General features: G+C 37.5%; 1 protein-coding gene across 1 annotated transcript in view; it reads left to right on the plus strand.

Moving 5' to 3' along the window:
* The first annotated feature begins 2,175 nt into the window (after positions 1-2,175).
* Positions 2,176-22,105, plus strand: part of LOC131051011 (solanesyl-diphosphate synthase 2, chloroplastic) — a 139,934-nt gene continuing 120,004 nt past the window's right edge. The window contains exon 1 of the mRNA XM_057985349.2: positions 2,176-3,099. Coding sequence (XP_057841332.1) covers positions 2,874-3,099 — 226 coding nt within the window. The 5' untranslated portion in view covers positions 2,176-2,873. The remainder of the gene's footprint in view (positions 3,100-22,105) is intronic.

Below are 22,105 nucleotides of genomic sequence, written 5' to 3' on the forward strand. Positions count from 1 at the left end.
CTCCTTGCTCACCTATGCCACCTTCATTCTCACACCCATGATCACGCTTGGTTTTCCACCTCTTCTTCCACTTGCTCTTTTCTCTTTCAATCTTCCATTTCTGGTTAAAATTCCTCCATTTATCAATGATCATCTTCCTTCTCTTAACACTTGCCAAGAGGCTATGAACTCCATCCATTCAAATTCATCTTGTCCACCAATTCTATCCTTCCATCACATCCCTCCATTTCCCATTTGGAAAATTTATTTATGGCTTGCCACCCTCATTTCACCTATGAGTCCTATGGTAAGTTTATACTACCCATTTTATAACCAATAAGTCGCATTACACCCTTATGTTGTTAAACTAGTGACATACTTGCAAAGGGCATCCACAGACCATCATTCTAGAGCACATCGACACCATCACAATGCCCATATAATGAGTTTTCTCTCTATTTCTTTACATTTTAAGTTGTCCATCTTCCATTACCTTTTTACCATGAATGTGACCATTTTTTATAATTCTTTAGGTTGTTTATTGTTGCTAACCATTTGCCTATAACTCAAATGGGGATCCACATATATATTTTAAATTCCATTTCTTATTAGATATTTTTTGGAGTTTTGCCCCCTCATTGGGCTTATTATTATGAAGTATTTGCAAGTATTCCTATTGTATTTCAATTATTTGTTGGTGCATTCTTTAATTGTGCAAGTTATTTCCTTGCAACCATGCATGTTATTATTCTTAGAATTGAAAACCCACCTTTCTCACCTAAGCACTTGCATAATCACACCCCAAGAACTTTAATTTTCCCCAATATAAAAAAAGGGTTAGGGCTTGCTTATGAAAGAGATCTAAGCGAATTAATACATAAAAAATATTTACAAACACTTCAAATGGATCTAGGACATACAATTAAAAATATAAGGCACCCAAAAGAGAACCCATCACATAGACAATCATTTACTCTTGCTATAACAACTAACTCTTTACACCCAAGGCTTGTTCACACATACCTATAGTCTATTGTTCATCCAATTGTTGAATTAGTCCAAGGATTTAACTGAGGTGGATCCTTAAATGTACCTTAGGCACTATTTTTTCCATAAACTAACATTTTAGGTGTAGATGAATATGTTAGTAGTGATAGGTTTATGTTAGAAAAATGGAGATGATATTATTGCACTTGTATAGAAACTGATACACTAGGAGGAAATTAGCATGCCTAAGTGGACAAGATCACATCCTTTATGAATCCAAGTGCATGGAGCTAGAAATTATTACTTGTGGTTGTTCCTTATAAAACAATTCTAGAATGTAAAAAAGGGACCTAATCCCAATAGTAGCCTTCTTCTCCACCTCTTTCCATTTATTAAAAACTAACATAAAAAATTAAAACAAGCCATTTTCTTACCTTTCTTTTTTAAGTCAATCCCAATCTCTTCTTTTTATTTGTTATTATTAAAAGAATTAAATAATTATTTATTTTACATGAGGGCTAATCACTTAGATTTGTTTTTGGTTTTGCAACCCAATAATACTCATAGAAGATTCTAAGTTGATACCACATTCACTAAGAGTCAAGGATTGAGAGTTATTTATATTTCCAAAATTATTCAAAGCAAAATCTGAGCCTATCCCTTATAGATTGCATCTTGAACATTTGAAACTTGATGCATGAGAAACATAACATCATTTTTATCAATTCTATTCAATCAATTGTAAAACCTTTTGATGATAGCTATATTTAATTTATAATATAGATTCTAATTATTAGTTTTTGATGATTGCATCTTGAAGATTTGAAACTTGATACATGATATAATTAAGAAACATAATATCATTTTGATCATTCTATTCAATCAATTGTACAACCTTTAGTAATAGCTATATTTATTTTATTATATAAATTCTAAAATAATTTTTTTTTTATGATAACTATATTTATTTTATAATATAGATTTTAACATATAAAAAACTAATTATAATATAGATTTTAAAATGTAAAAAACATAATAATAGTTAGTACCTAGTAGATATAAACACTATATATTTTATTCACATGGATTACACGTTTATACTACCCACTCGATCCCTCAATGATTATTATGTGTGGAGAGAGAGACAAAATGGGATGACCTAATAGTTACATGAGGCGATGTTAGCTTTGCCTCTCCTTTTCACGCAGATTTGTAAGTTTGTACATTGAATACCAAATCTCTGCATGTCTTAAGCGAAGTTCTCTTCCGCCCTCCAATTTTTATCCTCCATCCGCGCGTTCTCCATCACCCATTAGTTGGACATGGACAAATGTCCACGTTCACTAATTCTGTCCCAAGTCTTTTGATTCATTTGTTTGTCACTTCAACATAATTGGCCCCATCTCCATGCTTACTACTTGCATTCCCATTTTCAGACATAAGCCCAGTAACGTGATTGATCTAAACAATAACATGATATCAACGTAGTGACGATACACTCTCTGCAATTCTCCAAACCCAAGGGAAAAAAAAACAATTTCACAGTAGATAAAAGGGAGATCCTCCGGAAAACAGCTCAGATTGTTGTCGGTTATGACGAAATTGGTGTCCAATCCTGTTAGCTTTTGCGTTGAATTAAGCAATGTTTATCTGAGAGCAGGATACTGAGAGAAAGCTGTCGGTAATTTGGGAACCTTTGTGGGTAACTTCATAGCAGGGGATGTGTAACTGAACTAATGCAGGGGATCACTGTAAAAAATGACGCTACTTGCAAGCTAGAAGTGGGTGTTACTTCTTTACATTTATTCATGTATTATCTTCTACAGAGATTGGGAAAGCAGGATTATTGAGCTGCTGTAGTGGCAGTTCTATTTTTTTGTGGTTTTCTTTATTCAGAAATTGAGGAAATGGGTTCATTGACTGCATCAAGTTTGGGTCTGTATTGCGGTGGAGTGGATAACAGGGGTATATCAGGAAGGTTGTGGGCTGTGTCTCAGATTGGGAAGTCGGGAGTCAACAAGTTCTTTACTGTACAGAGGAAGAATGTATGCTGTAAGATTACTCCTGTAGACAGAGCCGATAGCATATCCAATAGCATAATATTTCCCTCTACGCCAAATTTGAGAGATACAGGTAGGATTCATTGCATTCCTTTCTAAAGTTTCATGAGTTCTAGATCATTTCCTGCAATCACCGGCAGTGTTTCTGATTTTTGTTTAGATGCTTACTCAAGGGCTTTTTAGCAGTTCTAGTTAAGCTAAGAGATTTTTGAAAAGTAAATGTCCTCAATGGATTCTTGGTACGTTCTGCTCACCAGATTAGCAGGGTCGCAGTAAACTGCAGCAAGCAATATTGGTATCATACAATGGCATGCTAATGTTCAAGATACAGATTTTCTAAGATAAAAAAACACAAAGATACAATGAAGACGGAGACAAGATATAGTAGTAGTATTTATCATTTGATAAATTTCTCTTACAAATGTATTGGTTACAAACTCATACAGTGATGTCTTGCGCCCTCTTTTATGCTAGCAGGCTTCAACTTGTACTTTGGCATGCGTCCTCAAAGCAGCTAGATTACATCCTTTACAGCAGCCCTGTGTTTTGTAACTTCTATATTGTCTTGCGTCCTATGTGAATGTAAGCTTGAATTTCTGTTTTAGATAGGTTACGTATAGAAAATAAATTCTTGTACGGCAAAGCTCTCATTTGTAGTTACAATTACTGGACTGTAGTTGTGGCATTTGTGTCTAGATATGCTTCCCCGTGGTATTGCAAGTAGCCCCAAATTTCTATATCTCAATACATATCATCTCTGTCAGCCAGTGAAGCAAGCAATTCCTGCCAATACCCCAACTTATAATAAATCTTTCACTGCTCAATCTCACATTTTCTTGAAGAAGAGTTCAATATGAAGACGGATGCATATCCTCTTAATATCACCTCTCTGATTAACTGCTAGCCAATCAGGTGAAGCTGAATCTCAACCAATCACATGAGGCTTGTAGAAAACAATTTTAGAACCTGGAAATCATGAAGTGTCATCTGCAAACTGTAATGTACCCAACTAGGAATATTTGTATAACTATACTTTCTGAATTTTATGTAATTTTTTGGTTTCTGATGCAAAAACAAACTGGAACAACAAACAATAAACGAAACTAATTGCTGGTAACTTGTTATCTAACCCTCTATGGCTGGAACTCAATTTCAACTTCACCCATAACAGCAAAATACAACTTGAAGATATAAATAACCCAAAAGAAAGTGCTGGTTGGATATGAAATGGACAGCTAACTAACCACTCTTTGACATGTAGTTACACTCAGATCTGAGTAGTCAAAGCTCTCATACATCAAATATTAACACTGATATAACCGACAATAAGCGAATTAACCCCTTTAAATGCCAACAAACATTCAAGAATGGAACTCTATGGTATAAAACTTGATTAGAATTAAATTAAACACCAAATTATCACCTTGAAAATGCCTTCATTTGATTTGCAACTTGTTGGAGAAACTTACAGTGGTTGATATGCACAATTTTAGACATACAATATTTGAGTATTGGTTTGGAATAATGAATGTATAGCTGCCACAGGCTGGAGAAACCTATATGGTGAATGGTAGTCAAGCTGGTGTCTGGATCTGATTGTATAAGTTCTGTAGCAGCAGCAATGGAGAGGAAAATGACCTAGGGAGGTCACATGGCAGCTAGAAATAGTCAAGTAGTGGTTGTGCAGCAGCTCCTGTCCTTCCTAAATGCTGATACATACAATATTTGAGTATTGGTTTGGAATAATGAATGTATAGCCGCCACAGGCTGGAGAAACCTTTATGGTGAATGGTAGTCAAGTTGGTGTCTGGATCTGATTGTATAAGTGCTGTAGCAGCAGCAATGGAGAGGAAAATGACCTAGGGAGGTCACGTGGCAGCTAGAAATAGTCAAGTAGGGGTTGCGCAGCAGCTCCTGTCCTTCCTAAATGCTGATAACAGTCAATAAAATGTTTGAAAACAACAATAGATGTTGATGCCACTTACCCAAAGTGCTGTTATAACCTCCTCCATTGCTGGTACGCCCAAATATGTCTTAGAAACTGATAAAAAGAACAATAATAAAGGTAGATCTACCCTCCCAAGCAATGATGCTACCAAGGAAAATGGCTGGAATTGTTGTTGTAACAATAAATGATTACAAACCCTCTTCAAAACCCTCCAAAGTGATAGCGCTGCCACTACATCTGTGAAATGTTCAACATATGATGATGAATTCACCTCCTTAATGCCTATATACTCAAGTTGATGGTTGTGTATGTTGGTTGCTGCATTAATGATGAAGAATTATTCCAAAAAATGCTGATTTCACTACTGTAGCAGCAACAAAATGCATTCAACACCTTCAAACTAGTGATGGCAAAAAGATGATGACTTATCCCAAGGAGTGGCATCCAAGATCTAACAAGAATAGATGGTGGAACAAACTCCAAAATTTTGAAATCTGCAATCAAACCTTTCAAATTATAAGCCACAAATTTGCAGATGCTCCAAATTGATACATATGCAACTCCTAGATGCAATTATCGATGTTGGAGATGAGGGCTTCCATTCCCAAATTTAATAGTGAAAATCCTAGAGGGTTTTCGTCCTCCAAGATCCTTAAATCAACCAAGCGTTTTCCTCTTGGAAGTAAACTTGAACAGAACACTTAAATTCTAAATTTCATGGCAAGAATGATGACAAAACATGATAATCCAAATGAAGCCAAGCTCCTTCCTTTTGTAGTGCTTCAATTGGGCCCTTGGGATCAATTTCCTTGAGTATTAATAAATATTCTTTTATTTTATTTTATTCTAAGCATTTCAAAATACTTTTTACTTAGTGTTAATTTTTTTAATTATAATATTATTTAAGTTGCCCTTTAACTTAAAATTTACTGGGCTCAACTTAAAATAATACAATTGTTCTTTTCCTTGCATTACCCTTTAGCCTATGCAAAATGGGGATAGGTTAGACGTCTTCTCCATGGCTCTGTTTTCGAAAAGGGACATGACAGTCTGCTCTTCCTAGAATTGCTTGTCCTCAAGCAATTGTGGATTGGGATGATCAAGGAACACTATGCCCATGCAATGAACCATGATGTAGTATCCATAGAGTTTGGATACCATGCCTGTCAAGTGAAACAACTTGGGCCAACAAGTACAACATCTCCCATCTCCATTACCTATAACATTTGTATGTAAGCCTTCCAACTTGGGAAACAATATGGCTACTTGAAAGAAAATAACCAAGAGATGTGCATGATCTGCAATACAATTCTTTGAAGAAAAACCCCTACTCGTCTCCTTCGAAACCTGAATAGGACTAGACAAGTAATGCAACTCACTCTAAAAATGATCCTCTTTGTTTTCATGATGAATGATGCCTTTATCCCAATGTTTAAAACACCTATACTCTTTCAGAAGGCCAAGGACTGCATTATGTACTCACTGCCATATTTTGTTGCATGACTTTTCTCTTCCTATGTGAACAAGAATCAGGAACCCTTAATTGAGGTTCATGGCAATATCCTTGAGTTCCAATGGGTCATACAATAACGCTACAGGTTGTATCTTCCAAAAAAAGGGCATAACTCAGACTATGTAGGCTGGAAATGAGTTGCAACAACTACAAACCACTTGTAATCTCACCCAAATCAGTATTATGGTGGTTTGAATGATTGTTGCAAATAGTCAAAACCTTCCACAAATATCACCAAGCGATGAAACTCCTTCAAAGTGTATAAACTACAGCTGTTCATGACTGATAACAGTAGTGTTGGTTTCTGTTTTATCATCTACCAAACATTAGAATAGGATACCCGAAGGTATTCTATCCTCTCCTGAAAAATCACTGCTGATTCCAAGGTCTATATGTGCGAACAAGCGACTTTAGTGAAATAGCTTCTTGGGTAGTGTATGCTGAAAATCTCATGGGGGACTTACGTTAACAAATGCCTTTGAGCTGTTGGATTTAGACGGATTTAGCAATTTTAGGCTCTCTTTTTTTCTTATATTTTCTGGGATTTAGACTTTCAAAAAAGGAGAAAAGAGATAGGGTTTGAGAAACCTGATCTAATCCTATGAACTCCGGAGACGATATCAATTGGGTGCTCTTGTGAAACCAAACTTTGCTATGCCACACTAAGGACAACTACACAAAGCTGGTGCAATCTTCAATGGGTTGTGTTGACGTGTTTTTTATGACAACATCTAACATAGAATAAAGTTGCCTAACGGTCACTTCACTCTCTCTTGATCAAAGTACGATTGCATGCTAAGATTGCAAGAAGTTCAAACAATCGACTCCAAGGTTCCTTCAATGCGTGGACGTGACTCAGTTGGCTGATGTGATTGCTAGTAATCCAAGGGGCCTTACGTGTGCATCGTTCTTTCACTTCTTTGCTATGGCTGGAACTCCATCATCAGATATGGCAATTCTGCGATACTGTTGTTTCGAATGGACTAAAATGAATTGAAAGTAAAAGGGAAAGGGTTTAGAAGGATCTAAATCTACTCCTAAGGGCAGTGATAACAATGGATAGTGCTTTGGTGGACAGATTCCAAATAAACCAAGCTCTGCTTCGCCAAGATAAACTACAACTCCGCAGGAACTGGTGCAATCTTCTGAGGATGTTGGAAGATTTTCATATTGAGAAAAGTGCATCTGAATACCCAACACGACACAATCCAAACGACTATTCACAATTGAACTTAGCACAAATTTGGGGGTTCAGGCTAACTTTACACTGCAACTTACAATCAGCAAGATGCAAAAAGTATGAACCATGAAAATTCATCAAACACCATTACATTCTACATTGGAATCAAAGCACTAAACTAATTCTAATCTAAGTGAGGAAGGTGAAACCATGCAAGCTTTAAAAAAATAACTTAAGTGGACACCATCAAAGAACAATGTTTCACTGTTATTATCTCAAAGCTTATCGCAACAATTTCATACAAAGCTCCCTCCCCTTTTACAAATGAGGGGGGTCACCCTTTTATATAGGCCTCAAGCCATGATTACATGCGAAACCCTAATTAGGGTTTGCCCAAAAGATTCTCCACACATGATGCAACAAGGCGGGAATCTCCAATTAATAACCCATCATGCCCATATACAATTAATTCAAAAGTACCCAAAATAGCATCCATTGCGCATTAAATGCACCACCTCCTTCAAATTCGTCCAACATGCGTTGAATATTCATCCATGCAAAAATCACCCCACTATGTCATAAATGATCCATCATTTCCACATGCGGCGGCTGCATGCAAAAGGAATCTGCCATAAATTCAACATGCAATGACCAGGTCGCCATTTGGTCAAATATTCTGGTAGTGAATGCGCCACTCTACTGCCACGTGTTCAATAGATCCTCGCCATGCAAGTGGACCCCGCCGTCGTATATCCGCTCCTGCACATCTGGAATTGTTGGAGAGGGAAAATTCGATTCAGGAAGAGTTTTCCTGAAGTCTCTTCAACTTTCCTTGCTCAGAGAAGGTCTTTTTCATCAATTCTGCACATTTCCTATTTTTTAGGAAAATTTCCAAATTAGGGTTCCGCGGTCCAGGAGAGAGAAAATTCTCCTACGAATCCAAATCTGTAAAACTTTTGAAATTTGGATGTGATTTGATGCCTGAGAATGGATTTTTCAAATTTTTCCTTGGAAAGGAAATTTCTTGTTCAGTTCATCCTCGATTCCTTCCTTGCCTTAGAAATTTTATTTTCAATTCATCCTTGGGTGTATTTCTTCCTTGCTTGGAATTTTGTCCCGAAGGAAGGAATTTCCAATACTTAGCCAAATTTTCACCTTTTTCAGGAACTCTGTCATGAAGGAAGGAATTTCCATTACTTTGTGAATTGTCCATGTCTCCTTTTCAACATCCCTATTTTTAGGGATCCTCCTAAAATTTAGGATTCTGTTCATTGGATGGAAAATTCTGCCACGATTCCGAATCTATAAAATTTTCCACACTCTGTCGAGTTTCGGTGTTTAAAAATAGCAAATTCAAAAAATTTGCCCGAGGGGAATTTTTTTGTTTTTTTATTCCTCCTTGACTGCTTGGATTCCATGCCTTAGGCAAAATTTCAATTTTTTAGCTTGGGCAGAATTTTCATCATGTCCATGGATTCATGGATTTTTTCGCTTGTGAATGCCTTCTTGAATTCAGCGCCCCAGCCCGGCCTTGGGCGCATTTTGGCTTTGTCCATGGACTGACAGATTTTTCCACTTGTGAATGGCATCTTGGTTTTGGCGCCCCAGTCCAGCCTTGGGCGCATTTTCACTCTGTCCATGGATTGGCGGATTTTCCCACTTGTGAATGCCTTCTTGGTTTTGGCGCCCCAGCCCAGCCTTGGGCGCATTTTCACTTTGTCCATGGACTGACGGATTTTTCCACCTGTGAATGCCTTCTTGGTTTTGGCGCCCCAGTCCAGCCTTGGGCGCATTTTGGCTTTGTCCATGGACTGACGGATTTTTCCACTTGTGAATGGCATCTTGGTTTTGGCGCCCCAGTCCAGCCTTGGGCGCATTTTGGCTTTGTCCATGGATACATGGATTTTTTTCACAAGTTCCAGGCTCTTCGTCAGGATATAGATATGAAATATAACATTTAAGTATAAGTGGCATGCCACTTATACTTTAAGTTATATTTTATATATATTGTCAAGATGTTTGAGAGTGGTTTTAGGTCCATAGGAATCATAATGCAAATTCTGGATTTTGGAAGATCTTCCAAATTTCCAAACTTAGTCAAATTTCAGGCCATTTTCGGATCAAGATGATATTGGTGGATTGATGTGAATTTCTGGACTTGGATGATTTTGCATGCTTTCCTCTTCTGGAATAGGAGTTCCAAACCTAACCATTTTTTGACCCAAATTGTCTGCCTTCTGACTCTTCCGGATTTAGAAATGGTCTTCAGGAACGTTCAGTCTTCAGCGTCTTCAGAGATATTTAGCTTTCAGTGTTTTCTTGTGAAGATCCTGCCAAAAATAGATTTTCCCAAATAGTAAGTGTTTCAAAATGTCAAGGTTTGGGCAAAATAGGTCAGAAAAGCACGTACTAAAAATAGAAACTTACTAAAAATAGAACTTACTAAAAATAGTAAGGTTAATTTTTGGCAAAATTAGACCAATCCAGGATTCAGTAAAATCCCTAAAAAATAGGAACTTTCTAAAAATAGAAAGTTGCTCCGTTTTGGCTCAAATTTTACTGGGAGGTTCCTTGAAGGGTCCTAATTCCAGTTGTATGTTCAGTTTTTCCAAAACCCTAATAGAAACCCCTAAAATCTAGGATAGAAGGCAAAAACCCTAAAATTCACAAAACGAGTCCTAGACTTAGCCGAATTCGCTGAAACAAAATGCAGATTTAATCAATATGACCCCCAAACACTTGCAAAGCAGAGAGATTGACAAGACTGCTGCGAAAAGACCACAAAAACGCAAGCCAAAAAACCGGGAGGGCCTAAAAAAGAAGGGGGTCCCCATTTGCAATGGGGCGATGTGTGAAAACGTCACAACATCTAGCCCCCTCCCAAATAAATGTTCCTGAACATTTCAAGTTTTCAAAGATAAAATCCAATCCACAAGGAAAGTGTTGAAAAACACTTAGGGCTAGAATCCAAATTAAAGCACACTTGCTTAAGTGTGTGCATATGCATTAATTCCATCTCACAAGACCATCCAGACTCCTAGAATTAGTCATGGCAAGTTATAGGTATCCATACTTCAATAGCATCCGGGACATTGCCTCGCTGCCAGTCAAGCGTCCATAGCTCCGACAAGGTTGTCTCTGGAATTCCACGAATATTGCTCCACTGCCAGCCAGATGTCCATAGCCCCGGTGGAGTTATCTACATATTCCCAAAGCCAATATTTTGATATTTCCTTTCATTTTTTCATCTTTTCTTTTCCTTTGATATTTCATTTCATTTCCGTCAATTCCTCTAGCTCGTAAGCAATGAAGCCTACTATGGATTTGGAGATTCCAGTGGCGCTGAAGCAAGATTTAGAGTTTTCACCAACCATAACCTCTTCTAAGAGATCTAAATGACTTAGAGAAATTGATAACATAAGTGGAATACAACATCCTCAATTCTACCCACAAACAGGAACTTCAAACAATTTAGGCCACTCCAAAACCCCCTAAACCTAAGCAAAACCACTTGAGTGGACAAGCTCAAGGGAAACCAGCACCAAAGGCTGAAAACCAAAACCCAAAGCAATACAGAAGGAAAACAAACCAACGGAAAGCCAAAACCCACAAGGGGAACAAACAAACAAACAAACAAAAAGGAAACCTAATCTAATAAGAACAAAATTTTCGAACGTACAATACTCAGAAGACCGAAATATATACAACTCCTAACATGATTTCTCAGGATGTGCAGGAGCAACATGGCATTAGTTATGGCTCGAAGCCTTGCAAATTCATCTTTAAACTCAGAAAAGTAATCTTTCATAATGCAACTCTCAAACTAAACAAAACTTTAGGAAAGATTAACAATTGTGGCAACTCATCGGGACCATGATCAATCCATAATCAAGTTCTTCTTCCTAAATCTCCATAATCAAATTCATAGCTTTCAAATTTAGGAGCAAGGAAAGAGACAACCTGGTGGTTTTCATGCATGGGCGAGAATTCTGGTGTGTCATCCACTGCTTCATTAGGAGGTCGAAGCTGGTGGTGTATCATCCCACTTGCAACTGAAATATGCTGACTGGGATCACATTCAATGGCAAGCAAATTGTGGTGTGAGTTGGATTTGAATGGGAACTTGGAAATAGAGGACATTTCTCCAGCTATCTCCTTTTGAATATTTGATAATGAGTTGAGCCCCAACCCGAATTGCTCTTCATTCTTCACTTCTATCACGACAACTTGTTCCTCAATAGGCATCTCACGTATCTCAATTTCTTTTAACAATTCTTCTTGGATCTTGAGTAGAGGTTCAAGCATCGACCTGACCTGCATTTCATACTCTACTTCCATCTCAGCGGCCCACTGACTATCACATATTCCTTCCTGCCTCGAGCTGCTTATCATTTCTTCCATCTGGAGCATGCACGAACGAACTTCTTCATCAAGGAGAATCTCTTCTTGCTTGACTATGGAAACATTGCTTGCATTTGTTTGAACATCTTCCATTGCTTTGTCAACCTCCACTTCGGCGGGTGTTCCTTTCCTTGGCATAAGGTACGCAAATTTTCTCTTGACTGAATTGTGTTGATTGTCTCGCTCAATTGTGCTTTCTTTACTACAAGATGTTGCAATAATACCCTCTTCATCTGAAGCTAAGTCAATTGGTTGAAGGTGAGCATTCCGCCACTTTTCTATAGTGTACATCTTTGACAATTCTTCGAATTCTGCCTGCACCTTAGCTTGGTGAATAGCTTCCCTGCATGATGAACATGTGACTTCGGAATGAGTGGTATTGTGGATCCTACACCAACACGAGAGCAAGATGCCATCTATGCACAAGTCTTTCTCAATACTTAATCCTTTCTTAATCATCTCCCTGAACCTCATGAAAAATTCGCATTCACCAATTGAGGCTTCGGGTTCCACTTTCACTGGTACAACGGGCTCATGTACTTCTGAAACGGAAACTTTCCCTTGCAAGGCTAATTCCATCCTTGACAGAAATGTTAAACAATGCATCTCATTGTGTCCGCCAGTGTTATGAATTCTACAACTATTCCTTGATGCGAATTCAGACAAACTCCATGGATGTAACTGTGCATTCAGTCTCCACCAAAGTTGAAGGATATCAACTTCTTGCTCCATTGAGAAATCTTTTTTTTTTAATTTTCAATTTTCTGATTTTTTGGGATCTTTCATTTTTTCACTTTTTTTGGATTTTCTGACATATAAGAGATCTAACATATCTCTGATTCTGCACTTGAAAGCTCATGCTAGTTCTAGCCAAATTGAATTTCACGGTCAGCCCTCCTAGCGCCAATTCTGTTGGCTGCGAAGGAGGGTGAAAAAAGTCCTTAAGATTACTCCTCGCAAATATGAATAGATATGATTTGGAGTTTAGTTGTTCAGGAATTCATCACGATCAGCCCCTCCCTCTAGCGCCAATTCTGTTGACGTGTTTTTTATGACAACATCTAACATAGAATAAAGTTGCCTAATGGTCACTTCACTCTCTCTTGATCAAAGTACGATTGCATGCTAAGATTGCAAGAAGTTCAAACAATCGACTCCAAGGTTCCTTCAATGCGTGGACGTGACTCAGTTGGCTGATGTGATTGCTAGTAATCCAAGGGGCCTTACGTGTGCATCGTTCTTTCACTTCTTTGCTATGGCTGGAACTCCATCATCAGATATGGCAATTCTGCGATACTGTTGTTTCGAATGGACTAAAATGAATTGAAAGTAAAAGGGAAAGGGTTTAGAAGGATCTAAATCTACTCCTAAGGGCAGTGATAACAATGGATAGTGCTTTGGTGGACAGATTCCAAATAAACCAAGCTCTGCTTCGCCAAGATAAATTACAACTCCGCAGGAACCGGTGCAATCTTCTGAGGATGTTGGAAGATTTTCATATTGAGAAAAGTGCATCTGAATACCCAACACGACACAATCCAAACGACTATTCACAATTGAACTTAGCACAAATTTGGGGGTTCAGGCTAACTTTACACTGCAACTTACAATCAGCAAGATGCAAAAAGTATGAACCATGAAAATTCATCAAACACCATTACATTCTACATTGGAATCAAAGCACTAAACTAATTCTAATCTAAGTGAGGAAGGTGAAACCATGCAAGCTTTAAAAAAATAACTTAAGTGGACACCATCAAAGAACAATGTTTCACTGTTATTATCTCAAAGCTTATCGCAACAATTTCATACAAAGCTCCCTCCCCTTTGACAAATGAGGGGGGTCACCCTTTTATATAGGCCTCAAGCCATGATTACATGCGAAACCCTAATTAGGGTTTGCCCAAAAGATTCTCCACACATGATGCAACAAGGCGGGAATCTCCAATTAATAACCCATCATGCCCATATACAATTAATTCAAAAGTACCCAAAATAGCCTCCATTGCGCATTAAATGCACCACCTCCTTCAAATTCGTCCAACATGCGTTGAATATTCATCCATGCAAAAATCACCCCACTATGTCATAAATGATCCATCATTTCCACATGCGGCGGCTGCATGCAAAAGGAATCTGCCATAAATTCAACATGCAATGACCGGTTCGCCATTTGGTCAAATATTCTGGTAGTGAATGCGCCACTCTACTGCCACGTGTTCAATAGATCCTCGCCGTGCAAGTGGACCCCGCCGTCGTATATCCGCTCCTGCACATCTGGAATTGTTGGAGAGGGAAAATTCGATTCAGGAAGAGTTTTCCTGAAGTCTCTTCAACTTTCCTTGCTCAGAGAAGGTCTTTTTCATCAATTCTGCACATTTCCTATTTTTTAGGAAAATTTCCAAATTAGGGTTCTACGGTCCAGGAGAGAGAAAATTCTCCTACGAATCCAAATCTGTAAAACTTTTGAAATTTGGATGTGATTTGATGCCCGAGAATGGATTTTTCAAATTTTTCCTTGGAAGGGAAATTTCTTGTTCAGTTCATCCTCGATTCCTTCCTTGCCTTAGAAATTTTATTTTCAATTCATCCTTGGTTGTATTTCTTCCTTGCTTGGAATTTTGTCCCGAAGGAAGGAATTTCCAATACTTAGCCAAATTTTCACCTTTTTCAGGAACTTTGTCATGAAGGAAGGAATTTCCATTACTTTGTGAATTGTCCATGTCTCCTTTTCAACATCCCTATTTTTAGGGATCCTCCTAAAATTTAGGAGTCAGTTCATTGGATGGAGAATTCTGCCACAATTCCGAATCTATAAAATTTTCCACACTCTGTCAAGATTCAGTTTCTAAAAATAGCAAATTCAAAAAATTTGCCCAAGGGGAATTTTTTTTTTTATTCCTCCTTGACTCCTTGGATTCCATGCCTTAGGCAAAATTTCAATTTTTTAGCTTGGGCGGAATTTTCATCATGTCCATCGATTCATGGATTTTTCCACTTGTGAATGCCTTTTTGAATTCAGCGCCCCAGCCCGGCCTTGGGCGCATTTTGGCTTTGTCCATGGACTGACAGATTTTTCCACTTGTGAATGGTATCTTGGTTTTGGCGCCCCAGTCCAGCCTTGGGTGCATTTTCACTCTATCCATGGACTAGCGGATTTTCCCACTTGTGAATGCCTTCTTGGTTTTGGCGCCCCAGCCCAGCCTTGGGCGCATTTTCACTTTGTCTATGGACTGACGTATTTTTCCACCTGTGAATGCCTTCTTGGTTTTGGCGCCCCAGTCCAGCCTTGGGCGCATTTTGGCTTTGTTCATGGACTGACGGATTTTTCCACTTGTGAATGGCATCTTGGTTTTGGCGCCCCAGTCCAACCTTGGGCGCATTTTGGCTTTGTCCATGGATACATTGAGTTTTTTCACAAGTTCCAGGTTCTTCGTCAAGATATAGATATGAAATATAACATTTAAGTATAAGTGGTGGCATCTTCAATATGTCTTTTTCCTTCCTTATACTTTAAGTTATATTTCATATATATTGTCAGGATGTTTGAGAGTGGTTTCACGTCCATAGGAATCATAATGCAAATTTTGGATTTTGGAAGATCTTCCAAAATTCAAGACTTAGTCAAATTTCAGGCCATTTTCGGATCAGGATGACATTGGTGGATTGATGTGAATTTCTGGACTTGGATGATTTTGCATGCTTTCCTCTTCTGGAATAGGAGTTCCAAACCTAACCATTTTTTGACCCAAATTGTTTGCCTTCTGACTCTTCCGGATTTAGAAATGGTCTTCAGGAATATTCAGTCTTCAGCGTCTTCAGAGATATTCAGCTTTTAGTGTTTTCCTGTGAAGATCCTGCCAAAAATAGATTTTCCCAAATAGTAAGTGTTTCAGAATGTCAAGGTTTGGGCAAAATAGGTCAGAAAAGCACTTACTAAAAATAGAAACTTACTAAAAATAGAACTTACTAAAAATAGTAAGTTTAATTTTTGGCAAAATTAGACCAATCCGAGACTTAGTAAAATCCCTAAAAAATAGGAACTTTTTAAAAATAGAAAGTTGTTCCGTTTTGGCTCAAATTTTACTGGGAGGTTCCTTGAAGGGTCCTAATTCCAGTTGTATATTCAGTTTTTCCAAAACCCTAACAGAAACCCCTAAAATCTAGGACAGAAGGCAAAAACCCTAAAATTCACAAAACGAGTCCTAGACTTAGCCGAATTCGCTCAAACAAAAAGTAGATTTAATCAATATGACCCCCAAACACTTGCAAAGTAGAGAGATTGACAAGACTTCTGCGAAAGGACCACAAAAACGCAAGCCAAAAAACCGGGAGGGCCTAAAAAAGAAGGGGGTCCCCATTTGCAATGGGGCGATGTGTGAAAACGTCACAACAGAACCAACCTCTGAATACATGTGTCAAGGCCAAGTTGAACCTCCTCATCTATTTTGAAACTGCGGGATTAAAAGAACTTGAGGTTCAAATAGTAGGCAGCAGCATGGATATGTTGGTGGAGTTGTCGGTTCGACCTTCGATCAATTATGAGCCATATGGGTTCATATTTAGTCCTCTCTGACCCATACAAGTGCTGAATTGCCTCTTTGGCCTTATCCATGGCCTCATATAGATACCCTATGGGGCTTTTATCCCCATCCACCATCCGTAGAACTCTCACCAACGGTTCTGACAACTAGACATGACAAATTTAACAAAAATCAGTAATGTGTAATATTAGAAAATTTAAAAATATATCATCAATTGAAATTTGAACTTTGAACACTTACATTGATGATCTCCTCCATGAGTTTGGCAAATCTATCATCAAAAACGGCCTTCACGACCTTCTCTGCTTCAGGCTTCCTACAATAAGGGCTTTGCAAGCATCTTTCACTCACAAACATCCTCTTCAAGTTGGGCAATGCACGTAATATGCTCTGCAAGTTGAGGAAATTTGTGGCAAAACGTGCGACTCCTGAACGCACAAGACCCTTACCATCAATGTGTTGTCTCATAAGCTCCAAGACACCATGTGTGGTTGTAGATGTACTTTGTGATTTCCCTTCCATCTTCAACCACATTCTTCACCCAACTAAGTTTCCCTATGTCCTCGAGGAGTAAATCAAGGCAATGAGCAGCACAAGGGCTCCAAAATAATGACGGATGCCTAGCTTGTAGAAGTTTACCCGCTGCCACATATGCAGCTGCATTATCGGTCACAACCTGAACAACATCCCGCACTCCCACTTTGATCACCACCTCATCCAACATGTTGCACAAGGTTTCTGCATTCTTCACTTGATCTGAGGCATCAATCGATTTTAAAAATACCACCTGTCCCCCTGAAGCAACTAGAAAGTTTACGAGTGTCCTATTCCTACTATCCGTCCACCCATCAGATAAAATGGTGCAGCCATTCTTTTCCCAATTCCTCCTTTGTTGTTCCACCAGTTGATGTGTGTTTTGGACCTCATCCTGCAATAATGGCCCACTCAACTCATAACGACTTGGAGACTTGAACCCCTTACCAGAAATGGTCAATCCATTGATCATTTGCTCCCAATATGGACTCTCAATAATACTAAATGGAATATTGTTGTAAATCCAAAATCTAGCCACTGCCGCTCTTGTTTGCTGATGCACTTCCTTATTCCATGAAGTACCTAACAATCCAGGTTGTGCACCAGGAGTGTTACGAGGAATGAAAAAACCAGATGTATTGCTGCCCATTGCATTATTTTCAGACCCTGTAGAATTGATATCTCTCATTGGGGCTGCCATTGCCTCTGCTGTCCTCTTTTTTTCTGCCTTATTTTGTTCAGATCCTGAAATTCTTGCTTTTGCCTCCCTCTGAACCTCTTCAGGAACATTGGCACATGCCGTAATATTCTTTCCAGGGATCTTTGCAAGGTGATATTTGAGTCGATAAATGCCACCGGTCATAGTTTTCGTGCAATGGTTACACATAACCTCTCCTGCCACTGCACCTGGTGTGCCATGTTTCCACAAAGGATCCCTCTTTTTACCACCACCAGTAGATGAAAAAGCCTTTGTCTTTTATAAATATTTGAAAGAAACCTAGCAAAAGAGAGAGTCAACATAAAAAATCATATTCATATATAGTATACACAGTCTAAGACTCTAAGATACATAGTCTAATATTACGCCATTACTTTATTATTTGAAAATTTTGGTTGTACACAGTCACAATTAAACTATTGAAAAAAAGACTTCAACTTTAATGAAAGAAGACTTCAATAAACTTCCAATCTGTCGTGTGAAGGTTGCTAATATTTTTTCTTAATGTATTGGTTTTGTATAAGTTTGCTGTCTTCATTTCAGTTTTGTAGTGGTCTTAATCAGATGTCTGTGCATCACTTAGTCTTTGATGGATCAATTTTATATCAAGCTTGGGACACATTTAGTTAAAAGAATTCTGAAAAGAATGTAACATACAAATCAGAATCTCCGCATAAGCATTTGGATGCCTTGACTTCTATGTTTGTTGCCTTGGAAAACACTTTGGAAGCTATTTTCAGGAATAGAACTATGAAGAACAAAGTTCTACTGTAGGAAGAAAATGATTGTCTCTCAATAAACTATTAATAATAAGTTATAATGAAATAGTTCCATTAAACTAATAATTATTAATAATAATGAAATTGTATAAAAATATACTAATAATGAAATATACATGGAACCAGGAAAACAATATTGAATATATATTAAGTTTAACAGTTTGGGGTTACATATGCTAAGTTAGTAGCAGTTTAATTGTCTTTTGACTCTTTTCCATGTATATTTCAAACAGTATACTGTTTAACTTTACATAATTATACATGAAATATATTATGTAATAGTATACTATTTGAAATATACAATTAATTTATGAAATATATTTATAACTTTATATATTATATAGTATATACTATGTAATGAGTATAATAAATATAATTATATATTAAGTTTAACATAATCTCATACCAATAAAGTAATAAATTTCGCGGAAATGCAGATCGCGGAAATGCCTGTGGACACTCACCATTGCAGATCGCGGAAATGCAGATCGCGCCGTGGAGGAAATGCGAACTGCGGACTGCGGAAATGTGGACTGCTGTTGCTGTGGACAAAATGCGGACTGTCGTCGCCGTCTGAACCCGCGCGATAAAACATTCACGTATTTAGGGCTAACTTAACGTTTTATAAAAAAAAACAAGTGCCTTTTTTTTTCCCGATTCTTAACACCCAAAATCGCGATTTTCAACGATTTTCGCAGGTCAAACTAGGGCCGATTTTTTCCGAAAAATCTTTCGCGATTTAATTGGCGATAAAATCGGTCATGGGTTTGCATCGGGGAAAATCGCGATTCCCGATTTTTCGCCGATATTTGCATCCTTGGTAGAGAGCATGAAATAAAGAATTCCATCTATTCTATGGATAATTCAATTAATTACTCGGCCGAGTATAATGCCATGCATAGCAAAATAAATAGTTGGAAAAAGCAACTACTCTCTCGAAGAATCCACATTCGGCACCCGTCCCGGAAGGTAACTTTCTATACACAAGCCTATCCATAGCTTGGTTCCCACAAACAAGAATACAATTGAGAATACAATCTTTCAAATTTTGGAAAGCAATATAATTTCATAAGCGATATAATTTCATAAGTGATTTTCGAATAAATACAATGTAAAAGGTGTAACACAAGTATGATTTTTCTTTCATATAAGGAATTAAGTATGCGAACACATTCTTAAATTGAATGTCTAACCTAATCATTTGACAATAATCACTATATAAGCATTTAAATTAACTTTCTTAACTATTTTAACATATATTTCTCCTAATGATTTCCCTCTTCATCTTTTCAAAGAATAATAACACATATTCAAATAGAACAATTAACATATGGAAAATCATAAAAGAAATCTTATTCTAAATGTAAAGCTTCTAATTTCCTAACTTCCTTATTTCAAATATAACTCAAAAATAAAGAAGATTCGGACCTCTTTACGCTCGAAGCTAGTTTGATAGATCTCTGACGCGCTTCCTCCAAATAGATCTACGCCTTCCTTGAATGCTTGAAAAACTATCACCGATCTCTCTTCTCACTCTATTCTTAAACAACTCTCTTCTCTCTCTCTCTTCGATACTATCTGAATATCTTCTCTATTTTCTCTACTATTTTCTTCTTCCCTCCGTGTGTCTATCATGTCTCTCCTTGTGTCCTCCTCTATCTTTCTATCCTTCGTCTCTATTTATCTTAAATTCTCCTATGATCTCTCCCAAATTAGAGGCTCGGTTATGGTTGTTGATTTGAAGTCTTTTTTGCGTTACGTTGAGTCTTCCACTTAACTCTCTCTCAAGTCTTTATTATGCTAACCGTTTATCCTATCTTTAGTCTACACGTCTAAGAGTTTTGCAGTTTGGAGTGCATGAGTCGACTATGCATCAACTTCCTATCGTTGGCTTTCCTAATTCCATGGCACATGTGCCTGCTAATTCATTTCTCTCTGCAGTTATATGCCACAGATCGTGGATTATATTCCTAAGCTAACTGAGGAACTAGCAGTCGATGTCTTTCTTCGCAGAATGAGGGAGTTATCTGCATTTGTTGATCGATGAATTTGCAGTCACCGTTAGAGGAGTGTCTACTATCTCGTGGCAGATTGTTTGCTTGGAGGAGGGGTCGGCAAAGTTAAATGTAATTACAAACACTTTAAGTGTTTGTCATGAGCGAGTTTATCGCTCTCGCTGCCAAGTCGATTGCCATGATCTCCACGTCGGTGCAAACTCTAAGTTCTGCGTTTAACCATTGGTCTTTGCCTAGTCGGCCACCCTATCGATTCCTAGTTATCATGCGACATAGTCGCTATCTTATGTTTATCTCACTCTCGCCACCTTTCTTAATAAATATATAATAATTGACTTTATTATAAGTTGCAAAGTAAATTTAAACTTAAACGGTTATTGATATAATATATATTCATAGTTTTATAAATGTATATTCATCAATACATTATTGTGAATAATCATGTTTGTATAATAAAATAAAAATCGCATAAGCATAATTCCAACATTCACCTCTAAATGTATATATATATTTGTACGTTTGTCCGATGGAATCGTAGTTATCTAACTACCACACGTATAAAACTTGTATCAATATAAACAAAACGATCATTAATAAAGATGCATTTTCTTATTCAAAAGACATTAAATCCAAATTATTCAACTTATAAATAATCATTTTAAGAGTAATCAATATAATTACACATGAACCATAATTACCTACGTATATATCTATATATATATATATATATATATTACTTCAAAACTGTGGTGTGTGAGATTCCCTTAGTCTACCAAAGTCAATAGTTAAAAAAACTCTACCAGAGTCATGTTCTCGTCTTCGACTTCGTTCACCTGTTCCTGCATCACTTGCACTCGAGAATTCATCAGCATTGACAATCTCCATAATAGATATCGAATTACATTTAAATTGCATGAATAAAATGCATACATCATTTCCTCACAACTGAATTATCATAAAAATAAATTCTCATTTTCGTTTCAATTTCAATGCATAAATAAAAACTTACATTACATCTCTTAAATACACATTATCAAGAATACGGTTCGTTCTTAACAATGTCCTAGAAAACAGGAACAACGGATGAACATGAAGAACACCATTGAAGTATGAAGCTGCAAACACTGTCAATCTGAAGAACTTCCATTGAAATAGAAGATGATCAGGTAGAGAAGACTGCAATCTGCATGAGTGCCCTCAAATAATACTATTTGAATCAGATGGCAAGCAAAGGCAAACAATTGAACTCGAAGATACAAATGGCAAAAAACATCAAAGTTTGAAGAACTGATCAATCGAATATGGAAGGTTGCCTCCAAAAAAGGAATGAAAGAGTGTCTATATGGTAAATGATCCATCTCACCGAAATGCATAGGTAACCAGCCACTGCATCCACCTAGTACATAGGAACAAATACTGAATACATAGCTCACTCCAACGAACCAAG

Source organism: Cryptomeria japonica, chromosome 6, assembly GCF_030272615.1.
Source record: "Cryptomeria japonica chromosome 6, Sugi_1.0, whole genome shotgun sequence".
NCBI classification, from domain to species: domain Eukaryota; kingdom Viridiplantae; phylum Streptophyta; class Pinopsida; order Cupressales; family Cupressaceae; genus Cryptomeria; species Cryptomeria japonica.